This window comes from Gossypium arboreum, chromosome 13 (genome assembly GCF_025698485.1).
Source record: "Gossypium arboreum isolate Shixiya-1 chromosome 13, ASM2569848v2, whole genome shotgun sequence".
NCBI lineage: Eukaryota > Viridiplantae > Streptophyta > Magnoliopsida > Malvales > Malvaceae > Gossypium > Gossypium arboreum.
The window spans coordinates 100016048-100032719 of record NC_069082.1 but is presented as its reverse complement, the minus strand read 5'-3'; the positions used below and the strand labels follow the sequence as shown (position 1 = coordinate 100032719).

At 33.3% G+C, this 16672-nt stretch overlaps 2 protein-coding genes across 3 annotated transcripts; one reads left to right on the top strand and one right to left on the bottom strand.

The window, feature by feature from the left end:
- Positions 1–2971: 2971 nt before the first annotated feature.
- On the top strand, positions 2972–4319 carry LOC108464128 (glucuronoxylan 4-O-methyltransferase 3). Its single transcript, XM_017764238.2, has one exon. The coding sequence runs from the start codon at positions 3144–3146 to the stop codon at positions 4032–4034; it is 891 nt and encodes a 296-aa protein (XP_017619727.1). The 5' UTR covers positions 2972–3143; the 3' UTR covers positions 4035–4319.
- An 8906-nt stretch (positions 4320–13225) lies between these two features.
- Positions 13226–15830, bottom strand: LOC108461944 (uncharacterized). 2 transcript variants are annotated; one of them, XM_017761941.2, is made up of 6 exons: positions 15507–15830; positions 15366–15421; positions 15111–15258; positions 14802–14903; positions 14493–14720; positions 13226–13552 (listed from the first exon to the last, which is right to left on the bottom strand). In XM_017761941.2, the coding sequence occupies exons 1-6, from the start codon at positions 15651–15653 to the stop codon at positions 13409–13411; spliced, it is 825 nt and encodes a 274-aa protein (XP_017617430.1). In that variant the 5' UTR covers positions 15654–15830; the 3' UTR covers positions 13226–13408. The 2 variants fall into 2 exon arrangements, with proteins under 2 accessions (XP_017617430.1, XP_052880365.1); XM_053024405.1 differs by having other exon boundaries at positions 14493–14717.
- Between the last annotated feature and the right edge of the window lie 842 nt (positions 15831–16672).

Genomic DNA, 16672 nt, shown 5'->3' with positions numbered 1-16672 from the left:
CACCAGTGAAAAAACTGTAAAAGAAACGGCATTAAAAAAACCAAAAGAAACAACGAAGACTCAAAAATTTGAAAGAACCCTAAAAAAAGTGTCAGGACGACAAACGAATCTTGATAAGCTTTAGTAGATTTTTAGTTATTATGAAGTTGATGAATAAAAATATAAGTTATATGTTATCTAGATTTAATTTTTAATAAGAGTTGTATAAAAATTCAATATTAAATTAAAATAAATGTATTTTTTAAAAAATATAAGCGAACTTAAAATAAGCTTAATTAATAACTTACGAATATAGGCTAACTTAAACAAAATTAAACCCATATTTCAAGTCATACCATGTTTGAGAAAACTTAAAGTATATTAATATAATATATAGGCCCAATCCAAATCTAGCTCATGATCACCTTTAATTTGAAGGTCTTTCTACTTAAGTGATAACTTGTATCTTGCAAAATATCTAATGATGACTCCTCTTATCACATCTATTACATCCCAACGCATGTCATGGCACCTTGCCATAATGTCACCTATCAAGTAGCCTTTCTTATCCAGTTACATTGTGACAAGGATCCCATGACTATCGACTAATGGCTAATGATTATCCAACTATTCGATTTTATTTTCTTCTTTTTTATCATCAACCGTTAAATTGTTAATGGAAAGAAATGTGGTAGCTTTTAAAATTGGCATAAACACTAAATATTTGTACATTGTGTTAATTTAGCGTTATTATTAAAAATTTAACTCTCAATGTTTACACATTGTGTAATTTGATCTTTTTTTGTTTTGCACTTTTGCTTTTCTTTATGATCCTTCCATCTAAAAAGCTAAAATATAATAATTTTATCAACTAAATTTGATCGAAAATATACCAAAAATAGAAATACAAAAATCTAAGATAATTTTCATCTATTCTCATTCGTTTAAAATTAACTCTCAATATCATAGAGAAAAGCAAAACTAGGAAAGCTCAAATTACATATTATGTAAATGTTGAGAGTTAATTTTTTAGAAAAAGACTAAATTGACACGATATATAAATGTCAAAAGTTAAAATTACTATTATACTAATTTAAAAACTATCAACTAATTTTTTTCTTTTTATTTTGAGAAAAAATTATCATTTTTATTGATACCAAGTTAAAATTATTAAAATTATTTTTATTTTTGAGAAAAAATTATCAATAATTGATTACTACCTTTATTTATTTAAATATCAATGAACAACTAACAACATAATTTTCCTTTGGGAAACTAAAAGAAGTATACAACTAATTCGCCAAATAATTATGTATAAAAAATTACACATGATTGTAACATCAACCCCTACAACAACTTCACAACTTCCTTATAAAATAGTAAAATGAATTGAATTATTGAACCCACCACGTTAGCAAGCCTACCAACCATGCACCCAACACCAACAGCAAGCTTAGTAGATTTCCCATCTCCATCATAACCACCCTCCTTTCCTTCTACTCCAACTCCAAATCAATTCATCTATTTCTATCCTATTTATACTTTTTTGTCAGTTTTGCGTTTATAATAAATGTATCAAATCTTATAGTTGCACTAATAAGGGAGATTAAGAACTCAATTTTCTTAATTAAACTCATATCTCTTGTTGTAATCAGTTTGTTTTTTTTAATTTTAATAATGGATTTATAAAGTTTTTAAAGAATGCTTAATTTTTTAATATGTATTTTAAAAGATAAAAACCCTATAATACTACTACTATTTTATTATAAAAATTTAGTGAATAATTAATTTCACTTAATCCTTAAATCAAAACTAAGCAATCACCTTATTAGTATTAATTAAAATTTTAGAGTTGATATTAATAAATAAAATCAATTACATTTTTATTTTTTATTTTCAAAATACTCTGGTTGGCAGACTATCAATATTGTGTGGTACATCATTTTTAAATTGATATCAAGTTTTGGTTTGTTTATATCCGTTTTGGTAACTATATCAATGGGGACAACATTAGGAGTGCTTTAGGGTTTCGCCTCTCAAAATTAGTTTTATTCTTTTAAATATTGCTTATATGTCAAAAAAAATCATTAAGAAATATTTTAAAAATACCTAATTAAATTATTATCGTTAATTAAAATAATCAATTAAGTCTTTCGATTAACAGTTTTTATCATTTACCACGTTGTCCATTAAAATAAATTAATAGACCAATTAAATGATGACACGTGGCGATTTATGGTTTAATCTACTATTTTTCCATAACTCGGAAACAAAATTCTCTCCATAATTACCACGAAAATTCTCACCAAAACTTATCTGTGACTACATCTTGTCACCCTCAAAAGAAAAGCTATTGCTGATTCGCATATCTAAATCAAGTTTACAAATATCTTTTAAATAGACTCATGCTAAGGGCTAAAACGACTAAAATAACCTTGAAGTAATCAAAGTTCAATTGGAAGAAAAGAAGTATTGTTGAGCTGTATAAAACATGGCTGCATAACATCAGGAATCGTCGTGACGTCTCAACTCTCCTCGTCACGTCGTCCTGATATCAAGCTTGTTTTGACCCTCCTTCAGTTGCTTGTCAATTATCGTCTAAAGTGTTTACAATATATCTGATAAATGCAAGGTACACCCCACATTTTAAAATATTTATAGTGTACAATACACATTATTTTTACAGTATTAAAAAATATATTTAATTTCGTACAATATACATGGTTTTACACAATATTTAGAATATATTTTTTATAATTTTGTGAAAGTGTACACATTTTTTAAACAATTTTACAGATAACTTTAACATTTTATAATTAATACAAATAAAAACTAGTTTATATATAATTTCAGTTAAAGATTTATATAAATTTTGCTAAATGTTAAATTTTTAAACAATCTAAAATTGGAATTAAATTTTAGTGTCAAAATAGATAAAGAAGGTTGTAGATGTGTCGACTCACCTCTTCAATCTCATTCATATATGCTAAAATATAAGATGAAAACATCATCATCATACATACACCCATATATAATAACTCCAAACTCACATTACCTTTTCCTTGTGTTGTGCGTCTCCTTTCCCTTTCCCTTTCCCTTGCAAAGAAAAACAAAATTTGCATTTAGGTAAGGCCTGGAAAGGAAATTGAAGGCAACAAACAACAATGAGGTCCTACTCCAAACCTCATTCCCCTTTCAACACCAAGCTCATCCTCATCTGTGCTTCTGTTGTTCTCTTCGTCTTCCTTCTCATTACCACCACCTCTTCCTTTTCCAAATCCCCCATTTCACAATCCCATCTCTCCAACTCCACACACCCTGTCGACGACAGTGAACCAACCCCACTAGATTGCCCATCCCTTCCCTTGACCCCAACATGCACCAAAACTCCACCTTCTCTAGCCAATGCCCTCATCCACTATGCCACCACCAACATCACCCCACAACAAACCCTCAAGGAAATCTCTGTTTCCGCTAGAGTTTTAGAGAAGAAAGCCCCTTGCAACTTCTTGGTATTCGGGTTAGGACATGACAGTCTGATGTGGGCAGGTCTTAACCATGGTGGTCGTACCGTTTTCCTAGAAGAAGACAAGGCATGGATCGAACAGATCAAGCAAAAACTTCCCAGTTTGGAATCGTACCATGTTGAGTATGTAACCAAAGTCCACCAAGCAGATGATCTGCTAAAGACGGGAATGAAGGAGGAGTGCAAAGTGGTGGGTGATCCTAGATTCTCCAAATGTGACTTAGCTCTCAAAGGGTTCCCAAACGAGATATATGACATAGAATGGGATCTGATAATGGTTGATGCCCCAACTGGGTTCCATGATGAAGCCCCTGGGAGAATGAATGCCATCTACACTGCAGGGCTGATGGCTAGGAATAGAGAAGAAGGGGAGACTGATGTGTTTGTGCATGATGTGAACAGAGTTGTTGAAGATAAGTTCTCAATGGCTTTTCTTTGTGAAGGGTATTTGAGGGAGCAACAAGGATTACTAAGGCATTTCACCATTCCCAGTCACAGGGCTCGCTCTGGAAGACCCTTTTGTCCTTGATTCTTTCAATTTCGAGCCTCCCAACAAGGATTTGGAAGTGATGATATATATATATATATATATATATATATATATATTTCCTTTTCGATTCTCAGTTTTATCCGACACAATTTTCAGTTTTAATGCCTTATCATTGAGATCTATGTTTATAAAGTTATAGCAATTTTATTTGTTTTTTTAGTATTCTATTTTTTTTCTTCTTTAGTAACAAAGAAAAACAGAGAGTAATAATTGTAATAATTGTAATGGGGAGCTTAATAATTTTATTTTGGAGTTTTAATATTACTATGAGACTTCACTCTACGGAATATTAGTATAATAATATTTTACATTATTCACAATGATTTATTTAGTTAATATATTTGATGGATGAAATTTAACATTTTATATTTATTAGTAAAGAAGTTGAAATTATTTTAGATAGGGCTAGGATCTTAATCTGTTACTCTGATTTAAACTAAAGGGTGAAAATGACCAATATTATAAAAACAAGGATAACTTTGTCCTAAATTAAACTTTTTCCTAAAATCTATGGTTAAGTAATATTGAAATTACTCACTATATTTCAAAGTCTTAGCATTGTTGGGAGTGTTAGATTACCTACAAGTAATATAATAAATGTTATATTAGAATCTTACATTAAATGTGAGATTATTAACCCTAAATTTATTCTACTATATCACAAATTTGATATTTCTTGAGTTTGGTAGATGAAAAAAAATAGAAATCCAATTAGTTGAATCAAAACCGAACCTAAATTTTGGATATAGAGACATCTTAGATTTAATTAAAAAAAAAAAAAACTTCTAACATATGAGAATCCAGTAATGTGAATTGAAGCGTAGATGCATTCATTGCTTTAGATGACATACCAAATCTTTATTGTAAATTGAATTAGATGAATCAGAGGTCCATTTCTATTTTCAAAATTGTATATTTCTACGTTGATATATAAAATTTATTATATTTTAAAGTAAGTTTTTAAAAATAGAGTTCAATTAAATAAGGTTAACCAAAAAAATTTATGATAAAAACATTGCCTATGGTTGAGTTCACGATGGGTGTTAATTATTTCAGGTTGAATAGTGGTGTCGGTCGGGCATCTAAGAAGGTTCGTACCAGATCGGATCTGCCACCGAAATCGGAAGATCCAAAGGCGGATAGGAATGGGCAAAAGATTCAAGGTTTTGATTTACCCAAGGTTTCGCATAAGTCTACGCTTATAGGAGCATCATCGGAACGTTGTCACGGAAGTCGTTGAACGAGTTCCGTCAATAACGTTTTTTTATCATGTTCAAAAGTATATTGAGCATAGGATGGCTAAAACAATAATAGTCAAATTGTTAGGGAAGAATACTGGTTTTAATGCATTGTTGAATACGGTTTCTCATATGTGGAACCCAAGGGGCCCGATCCAGTTGATGTACTCGGAGAATGATTTTTTCTTGGTTCGTTTCCACGAGGAGGAAGACTATAATAAAGTGCTGGTTGGGGGCGCTATGGGTAATATTCGGTAATTATCTGTCCATTCGACCGTGGTCGTCGGATTTTTCAACTACCCAGAATGAAATCACCTTTCAGGTTATGTGGATCAGACTACCAGGTTTGCTTGAGAGTTTCTATTCGAGTTGTCTTCTTAAGGAGATTGGTCAAACCGTTGTATCAGTTATGAAACTTGATATCCATACGGACTATGCTTGTCGAGGATGTTTTGCACAGCTTGCGGTTTGTGTTGACTTGAGAAAGTCGTTGGTGTCGGAGGTGAGGATTAATGGACAGCTGCAACGGGTTGAGTATGAGTCCTTACCGGATGTATGCTTCAAGTGTGAGCGCTATGGACATGGTGCGAATCTGGGTATAGGGATCAAAGTTTAATCGTCGGACGAAGAATATGTGATGGCCAAATATATTCAAGAGAAATTTGGGATTCAACGACAAGTGAAAGAGGAGCCATTTGGAAGAGATGAGGATAAGATTCATGGTGTGATTAATGGGAAAGATGATGTAAGTGCATTTGGAGGGAATGAGGGTGTGATTTTCGGTGAGGGTAATGGGAGAAAGAATGTTGAACAGTTTGGGGAGATAAAGAACCAGGAGAAGGCGATTAGAATGGTGGAGAATTTTGGGTTTAAAAAATCAAATGGGTTTTCTAAGAACCTTAAATTAGGCTAGCGGGCTAAAGGAAAGGGACCCATGGTTGGGACTGGGCCGAAGAAAGGTTCTAAGGCCTTGAAGCCTACTAATGGAAAATTGAACTTTATGACAATTGATGACCAAATAGCTTTTGATGATGATTCAAAGATGGGAGCAAAAATGGGTGTGGACCATGAGTTATCTGTCCAACCCCGTCTGTGTTACTTCTAAATTGGACAATGACAAGCATAAGGTTGTGCATGTTGTGGAGAGGAAAATTTCTAAGGTGGATAAAGGGAAGGAGAATAGGGTGTTTAATTTTGGGGAATCAAGTAGGGCTGCTCAAATTAACATACCAAAAATTTGAGATATTGGGAATGGACAACATGATAAGCCACCGGATATTGTTGTGAATGGTTTTCGAACGACACAGTGAACTTAGAAGCAACAATGAAGGGTTTGGTTCATGGTCTTGAACAAGGTCCTAATGGCGCTCCTATGGAAGATGACGTCCCATTTGTGGAAAAAATTATGGATGGTGAGAGTGACGGTGGAGATAAGGTTAGTTGCTAAATTGTTGGTCGTTTCTGGGGTTATCTTATGTATTTATTTATTTTTTTATGGACAAAAATATTCTTTTGGAATTGCCAAGGAGCCGGACATCCCCGTTTCCATAATGTTATGAATGAGTATAAGAAGGATTTTTTTTCGGATTTGATTTGTTTGTTTGAAACGCGGGTTAGTAGAGCTAGGGTCGATGGTATTATTGCAAAACTTGGGTATCCTAATTCTCTTAAGGTTGAGGCTAATCGGTTTGCTAGTGGAATTTGGTTATGTTGGAATGAGAATATTCTGGTAGATATTTTGGAAATTCATTGTTATATGATTCATTCGAGGATTCGTAGTAAGCAAGGTCCTGATAGTTTTATTTGTTCAACTGTTTACGCTAGCCCTCATTTAACAACAAGAAGGAAGCTTTGAAAGTTGTTGGATTCTTTGGCGAAATCAATAGTTGGCCCTTGGATCTTGGCTGGGGATTTTAATTCGATTATTGATAGCTAAAGGGTGGGTGGTGTACTTATTTCAAGAATTGGATACAGATGGTTCCGGTGAGCTTTTATTTAGAAATGGATTGCGAGATTTAGGAGCTAGTGGAACGCAATTTACATGGAGTCGAGAGAACTTTTCTCAAAGACTGGATAGGACAATTGTAATTTAGATTGGGATTCTTTTGCACCTGATTATTCTGTTAGGAACCTTCATGGATTGAAATCAGATCATCGGTCGATTTTCATCACGCTTAGACTGAAGGTGAGTAGGGGTGTCAAGCCATTTCGTTGTCTTGCTAGTTGGATGCTTCATGCAAATTTTCAACAACTAGTGAGTGGTAATTAGAACAATAAGCAGGCAATTAATAAGAATTTGGAGCATTTTCAGTAAGTATTTCAGGAATGGAATAAGCGTGTTTACGGTAACATTTTTGTGCGTAAAAGAAGGTTGATTTCAGAGTTGGGAAGAGTGCAAAGAGTCTTGGAGTGGCACAATTCTCCATGACTCCACTCTAATGAACTTGAGCTTCAATGGGAAATTGAAGAAGTGTTAAAGCATGAGGAGTTACTGTGGTGTCAAAAATCTAGATTAGTTTGGCTAAAGAATGGGGATAGGAATACGAGTTGTTTTCATAGTCATACATTGGCTAGGCAGAAAATAAACAAGATAGAAGGGCTTATCATTTAGAGTGGTGATTGGTGCTTCGATGATGATGAGTTGAAGCATCATGTTGTAAATTTTTACAGAGATCTTTACACAGTCGATTATTCAGTTAGTGGCGTGTTTCCATGTCGTGGTAAATTTCCTTTACTACAGTCCGAAGAGAAAGGGGATCTACTATTAATGGTTTCTGACGATGAGGTTTGTAGGGCAGTCTTTTGTATGTCTTCACTGAAAACACTGGGGTGGATGGGTTTCAGGCGAGGTTTTTTCAATCTCAATGGGATATTGTTGGGCCTTTGGTCTGTTCGCTAGTTAGGCAAACATTGGGAGGTTGTTAGATCCGAATCTGAACAAAACTTTGTTGGTACTACTGCTTAAGGTCCAAAGTCTGGAAAGAATTTATCAATTTTGTCCGATAAGTTTTTGTATAGTTCTTTATAAATTTATTACTAAGACCACTGTTAATAGATTACGACCTTTAATGGTTAAGCTAATTTGTCAGAACCAATTAAGATTTATCCCAGGCGGGAATATTACATAAAACATAGTCATGGCACAAGAAGTTGTGCATTTGCTAAAGGGTTTTAAAGGTAACATATATGGGATGGTGCTAAAAATTGATTTGGAAAAGGCTTATAATAGAATCAGGTGGGATTTTCTAAAGGACGCACCTTCTGAAGCCTGGTTTCCTCAGCTTTTAGTTGATGTGATTTAGACTATGTTTCCTTTTCGACACTTCAAGTTCTTTGGAATGGATCTGTTACAGAGTCTTTTCAGTCTACGCAAGGAATAAGGTAGAGAGGTCCACTATCTCTTTATCTTTTTATGTTGTGTATGGAGAGATGGAGGAATCTTGTTGGGGAGGCGGTGGAACAAGGCTAGTGGAAACCGTTGTTTCTTTCACGGAGAGGTCTAACCTTATCTCACTTGTTCTTTGCTGATGATTTAATGCCATCTTGTGAAGCGAGTAGGGGTTAAGCAGATATTGTGAATGTTATTTTGGACACTTTTTTGTCATTTTTCTAGTCAAAAAGTGATTAGAAGTAAATCAAAAGTGTTTTTTTCTCCTAATACTCTTAACAACATTGCGAAGACTATATGTATTGAGATGGGTTTTAATCAGGTGGAGGATCTTGGTATCTATCTAGGGTTAACTATTGCATAATAGAGTTACAGTGAAAACGTTCGATTTTGTTGTGAGCAAAATATAGAGGAAATTGTCTGGATAGGTTGCGATAAAATTGTCTTTACTTGGTCATATAACTTTAGCAAGGTCCGTTCTCTTAGCTATTCCAAATTATTTTATGTGTACAATGCGTATCCCTATCTCCGTGTGTAAAGAGATTGAGAATATTGCCCATAACCTCATTTGGGGAGCTAGTTCAGGGTCAAGGGAACCTGCTTTATTATCATGGAGTGTTGTCGTCCACTGGATTCTGGAGGTTTGGGCCTAAGAAATCTAGAAGATCAAAACAACGTTTTCTTATTAAAGCTTAGTTTTCAGTTTCTTTCAAATATAGATTCTGTAGGTTAAAGTGTTTTGGAGTCAATACAACATACAAGGTTTACGTTCAGGCTCTATTTCCAAAAGTAATTGTTCTTTCATATGGAGGTCTTTTATGAAGTGCTGGCCAGAAATTATTGCTAATGTATACTGGTTCGTTGAAGATGGTCATCTATCGAACTTTTGGAATGATATGTGTCTTAGGAAGGTGGGTTCTTTAAATGACTTCTATATAGGTCCTGGGTAGTTGGATGAACGTTGCGAGTTTGCGACATGGTATCAAAGAATGGAAGTTGGGATTGGAGTTGTCATAGTGTGTTGTATAGGCTCACATTATTTTGCACATTTCAGGCATAGTGCCTTCAACATCTGAAGCGGGTTAGGATTGCCTAGCTTGGAAATGGATGAGGAAAGATGTGTTTTCTACTGCTAAAACTTATAGGATTTTGGTCTTTGTTGAAGACACTAAATCATCTGCTGTTTGGAATTTGGTATGGAAAGCGAAGGCATCTCAAAAGGTTAGTGTTTCTAATGATTATGTGGAAGAATCAACTATTAATAAATTGTGAAAGAGTTCGAAGACATATGACTAACGATGGTGCTTGTCCTAGATGTAGCAGTTTTTTGAAAACGAAGGTCCATGCAATTCGGGATTGTGCTTTTTCTAAAACAATATGGCTTGTTGTGATTTCGAGGCAAGTTTATGATGTTTTCTTCTCCTTGCCGTTCAATGAATGGCTCTTATAGAATTTACAGAATAAAGGGAGTTGTGGTAACATTGATATTGATTGGCAAACTATGTTCTCAATCTTATGTTGGTTCCTTTGGAAAAACAGAAATTCTTTTGTTTTTTCTAACAATCATAGTTGTACTTAAGCACTTTTGGATATAGGTTATACATGGATGAGGAGTTATGTAGAGAAAAATCTGAAATTAGAACATTCTAGTTCCACGCGATCTTTATTGAATTGGTCTTGTCCAGGGAGGGATTGGATAAAACTTAATTCGAATGGGGCAGTGTCACATAATGGTTCTCATGCGTCCATTGGAGGTGTATTTCAAGACTATAATGCTGAATGGTTGTGTGGTTACATGATGCTTTTGGGTAAGGATGTTGTTTTCAAAATTGAGGCTAGAGCGATGGTGGAACGCCTTTTTATAGCTTGGGAAAAGGGGTTTAGGAGGATTGAGGTGGAATGTGATAATGTTTTATTAGTAAAGTTACTATTAGCAGGTGATGACGCTAATAGTAACTTGGTTGAGTTAAGGCATTTGCATTGGAAGTGGGAAGTGAGAATGAGTCACATCCCAATGGAGTATAATGGGATTGCAGATTATATGACTAAGTGTGTTGTAATTAGTAATTGAAAATTACAACTGTTTGAAGAACCCCCCAACTTTAATAGATTGATGTAATAGTCTTATGCTGGTTTTCTTTATGAAAAACAAAACAAGAGTTAAATTGATTAGGTTTATAAACTATTCCTTTTTGTAATTAAATCATTATTCGAAAGATGTCTGCTGAATTGTAACTATCATTTTCAGTTGAGACATCATTGTCCCGTTTCAATTTTATTGTAATTGAGGGAGAAACAGATGATAATTTCATTCAGTCAAATTTCAAAATTGAAGTGTTGAGGAATGCAATAAAAATAACATACTATATGAATATCTTAGAATTTATATAATTTTGTTATACTACACTATGATTTACCTTAACTATTTATAAGATACCTCAAGTAAAATTTATTCATTGAACGTAAATTACATTTTCAATTATTAAGTTAGAAATTTTTATGTTAGTGAATTTTAACGTGATAATTTTTTTTTGGCATAATAATAAATTTATCCCTAAAATGTTTATAAATTCCATCAATTTAGTTTTAATTTTAAAAAATTTAATAACTTTAATTTTCAACTTTACACATTCTATCACGGTTCTAAAATTCAAAAAGCTTTAAAGAAATTAAAATAATATTTCCATAAAAAAATAAAAATGAGATATCCTAGCAGTCTTTCAATTTAAGAGCTATCTAAAAATACTTTGTGAAATATGGAAATATAGTGAAACATCCAAATAGTGATTAATTTATGTGAGGAATGAAACAAGTTCCATCTCTGTCCTGAACCATTATGAACTGCTATCATCCAGACATTATTCTGAGTATTAAAAGGAAACCCACAAGCACAAGAATTTGCAATTAACTAAATTTATTCCCCATGACTTCAAAAGAGTTTCTGTTACACCTACAATTGCTGCAAAATTCAAACAAATCTACCATGTTTCATCTATGAAAACCAAATTGAAATTTTATTCTAACCTCATTCATTATTTCTATGCTTATACGCGCGTCATGCATGGCTTACTATGTTGAACTAATAAGAAACTGTATCACAGAAAACGATTTATGTTAGTTGGTAATCTAAAATCAAAGTATATAATTCATGGAGTCACGGTGAAAAATTAGCTATGTTAGGATTATTTTGTCGTCTTAAGTCCAAAAGAGGGAGATAACTTGTCTTGGTGGAGTAGAGACATTTATGTGTTAATCTAAATTGACAATACATTGGACTAAAAAAATACTAATGGTTATTTAACTCCAAGTCCCTCTTTTCTAATTATTTAAGTTTTTTTACTTTTTCACTTGTCATCTAGTGTCAGAAGTTAACACTAGTAGATTAGACTACCATAACGATACGAAACATAAATATAGGTACCAAATTGGACAAATTAAAAATAGAGGAACTACATTTAGTGGCGGAGCTAAAAAATATTTTTAGGAGGGCTTAAATTAAATTATATATTTTTATGATAGTAAAAATGTAATTTCACCGTTATCTATATTTTTATAAATTTTAAAGGATTAAATAAAAAATTTATTATTTTGGAGGCTAAAGTACAGTTTTACTATTATTAATTTAAAATTTTAAAAATTATAAATAGCCTAAATGGAAAATTTTCTATTTTAGAAGGGCGAGGCCCCTGCCAGCCCTCATGGTTTCGCCACTGACCACATTGAAAGATTTGTTAAAGTACAGAGGTAAATTTTGCCATTATCCCAACAGATAATGACCAAAACAAAAATAATAAAAAACGTTAGTGACAAAATTGAAAGTTTTTATAATTTAGTAACCAAAACAGAAACCCATTAATAATTGAGTGACTAATGATATAATTCATCCCATAATGTTTAGATACAAAAGTAAACCTATGAAGTTAAAATTTATATATATATATATATATATTTGAAGTATTCAAGGTTAAGATTTTATTAGAATAAAAGTCTGCATTTGGATGAAAAATTTTAAATTTTTTAGATTTTTAAAAGGTTAGCTTTTAGATTTCAACCATTCAAAATGTTAGGATTTGTAACTGGTTGTTTAGATAAATAATTGATTTGTAAAAATTAGGTTAATGGAATTCTAAAATTAAAAATAATTATAATAGAAGAATAATTATATTAAAAATATTTAATATGGATGCCATTTATTGAAAAAAATATAAACAGTTTTAATAAAATAAAATTTTAAAAATATATATTATAATTAAATAAAAATAATGTTTGAAGTTTAAGTTTCTATCTTATAGTAAGATAATGTGTATAAAATCAAATAAAATTACTTTTGAAAAACCACGCATTTAAATTAAATTTGATAAAAGAATTTGAGCTATTAAAATTCTTTTAAAATTTCTCATAAAATTTGAAATTCTCCGATATTTTTATCTAAACAAATAAATCATTTTATAATTTTAAAATTCTTGATATAAATGAAATTCTTACTACAAATTTCTCTCTCAAACACAGCCTAAAAGATTTAAGGGTATATAAAGTAGATAGACTTGTTTAAATAAAAAGCTAAAATTCAGAAGCTTTATTATTATTATTATTATTATTATTATTTTAGCCAATCACACGTTCAAGAAACGGATGAAAAATAATTGAGCTAAGTATTGGAGAAAAGCAAGGCAAACATCACTATAACTCTGTACATAAGAATCCAAGAATTCATAGTAGCGGTCCCATCAGGCCCCAGGAGAACCACCCCTCCAATATCCCCATTTACTAATGCCACATTCCGAAAGAAATTTCTGATAATCATGTTCAAGTCTACCATAATCCTCAGAGGCCTCCTCATTCTGAATGTTTGCTTCATCTTCTGATGTGCTCTGCACAACATTTCAAAATTAACTTAGCATCTCAAAATTTATAGACACCATTTGGCTGTCAAACAAATCAAAATAAAATAGCTACTGTTCTTTAAGTGAACTGCTATTTGTCTATTGTTTCAGTTTCTTAGATCTAGAGTGAGCTCATTCAGTAGGACTGGTCATTGTTTAATAGTGCAGGAAACAATACAGCAGACCAGGAGTTTATAATTATTCCAAATAAATTAACTTGCAATCATGCCACACCGAAGGCAAGGTGATTCTGATCTCAAAGGGTCATTTCACTGGGGCTGTGAGACTAAGGTTGCCCAGTGTATAATCATCTAGCAGCATAAACTTAACCAAAGAAAAATATTTCTACTATTTATAGGTGGTGACATTCAGGACTACTTAGAATTATGCCAATGTTATGGCATAAGGATGATAAGAACATAGTCTTTTGAACCCCTACAGGTTACTTACGCTCTCTGCTTGCAATGCAAAGTTACATAGCACAAACAAAACTCAAAAGGTAATCGTTGCAAGTTCTTGATTTGAGCACTCTCAGCCACTTTATATGGCTGCTATCCTTTTTCACGGCTACTCATGTCAACATAAGATCATATGGTTATCTTAGCAAACACATCAAAGTAGTTTTAATCTCAGGAAAAAGGAAGCAATAGGAAATTGTACCGGTAATCAATTATGGTAATAAAACCCAAGCAATAGGAGCATCAAAAAAGAGAAATCTGGCATTTTATCCAAAGAAAGAATTGCTGCTTCGGTATTGAACGCTACATTTCTTGCATTGAGCATATCAAATAATTGCTAACCCTATAATACAGGTATAGAAAGATCATGGAAGATAAGTTTGAAGCAAAAAAGAAGACAAGCAATTGGATTTTGCAGAACATTGCCCATATATGGTTGACATATACTACATGTTGAACAGAGTACCTACATTAGAATCAAGGCCTAATTCAGAGTCAAAAACATCTCCTTCCACTAAGTCACTGAGAGCTGACTTCCATCGCCTGCCTTTTGCCCCAGGATGATGTGCTTGAGACTTATCAGCAGCTTGGTGCTTTATGCTTCTGGATACTCTTGTATGTAAGGTACTGATTATGCATCCAATGCAAAACGCTATAAGAGGAACCAGAACTAGAAAATAACCAGTGGATTTAGCCTGCTAATAGAGTGGGAAAGCCTGTTGAGCTTGCCAAGCATACTCATGAAATAACATTGTGATGGTTTTTATTAATAGACTTACATTTGATAAACAATGTGAAGTTATCATGGTGAAAAACTTTTGCCCTGAAGGAGCTTTAAGTGCACGGATGGATTGCCATAACCTACTTTTCTTGGCTCGGTCCTGATTAAATGAAAACATAAAGTAGCAAGGTAAATTTCACCAAAAATCAGCTAGATATCCAAAGCTTAATTCAACACAATTTAGGCTGAAAGTTTTAGAATAAATCGAAACTATAATGTTGCCTTCCTAATGTGCATAGAGCATTAAAATTACTAAGTGTTGATGCAAGGATTATCGTATTTACAGTAACCTGAAAATCTTACTTACAAGTTGAGTGTCTAGTAGGGATGAAGAAGGGATGTTAAGGAGTTGGCCTTGGAAAACAAGGTTAATATCAACAATGTTCTTATTAGCTGCTGCAATTGAATGAACGGACACTTCATACACCTTTGAAATGGAAGACAAAGTTTCACCCCTGCAGTGGAAACTAACTACAAACTTTTCACCTCAAATAAGCTTTGAATATTAAGAAATGACCAAAACCAAGAATTTAAGAAAGGGGTTAAAGGAGGTTCATTTAACTCTTTCACCACATGAGCGCAGGAATAGTCCTTGGTCTTGTTCTGCAATCTCCATTTCTGCCACCACCAAACCAAATGATTCCTTTTAGTGATATCCTAGTAGTAAGTAGGGAAATGGTGGTGGGAAGAGAAAGAAAAAAACCTTGACCAGGCCTTGGAAATGTTGGATTTCAGCAGCTGCCCAGGGTTTTAAACGCAAGGTGTGAGGAGGGAAGGTTGTTTTTATAAGGTTAGAAAGACGAGATTTTGAGGGGGAGATATGCTTTTTATGGGTAAGCTTCACTTCCATGGCAGAAAAAACAGAAGGAAACAACCCAAGAACAAAGATGTTCTTTCAAACAATTCCAACCCTTCATTTTATGGTGGGATGAAGTGAGAAATGGCCGCCGAAGTAAACGACTCTTTTTGTATTTTCTTGCTAGATCCACGCTCTCTTCCTTGGGCCCTTACCTACTCACTGCTCTTTGCCGTTAAAATTCTAAAATAATTTTCATCTGTCACATATTCTAAATAAAGAAGGATAAAACTTACGGGATAAAACATCGGTTAAATTATACTAATAATTACTTAATTTTGATATAGTTGCTAAAATAGTCGCTCTGATATTAATTCAGTTACTCAACTTTCAAAAAATAATAAATCAGTCACTAACGTTATCGAAAAGTGATAAATTAGTCACTCATTAACATTTTCTGTCACCGCTTAACGGGATAGCTGATGTAGTCAGTTAACTTGCCACGTTGGATGAGACAAAGTTGAGTGACTATTTTTTTCGTACTTCCTTTTTCATTTTTTAATAAATGACTCAATATTTTTTTCATTTTTTAATAAATGACTCAATATTTTTACTTTTTGCATAAATGACTCAATATGTTTATGCTTCTTCTTCTCCATCCCAGCAATCTCGCCGTGGCTGCCTCCGCCACAACCCGTCGTCAAACTAAGTCGTTGTTGCCAGGCCCCATCATCAAGCTTTATCTAGGAAGAAAAGTTAACATCAACATAAGCTCACCATCAATCGCCAAAAAATCTTCAAAGACCACGACGCCATCTTTGCCAATCGCGATATTCCGGTGGCGGCCATAAACAGAACCTCTGACGAACTCGACATTGCGTGGAGCTCCAACAGCCCAAAATTGCACAAGCTACGTAAGCTTGTCGTATGTGAAATCATGAGCAACAAAGGCCTCAATGCCCGCTACGAATTTCACTAACGAAAGATCCGACAAATGGTGAAGAATATTCATGAGAAAATCGTGTTGAAATACGTAAAAACCCCTTATATTTTGGGGATATTTTTAAGTAATT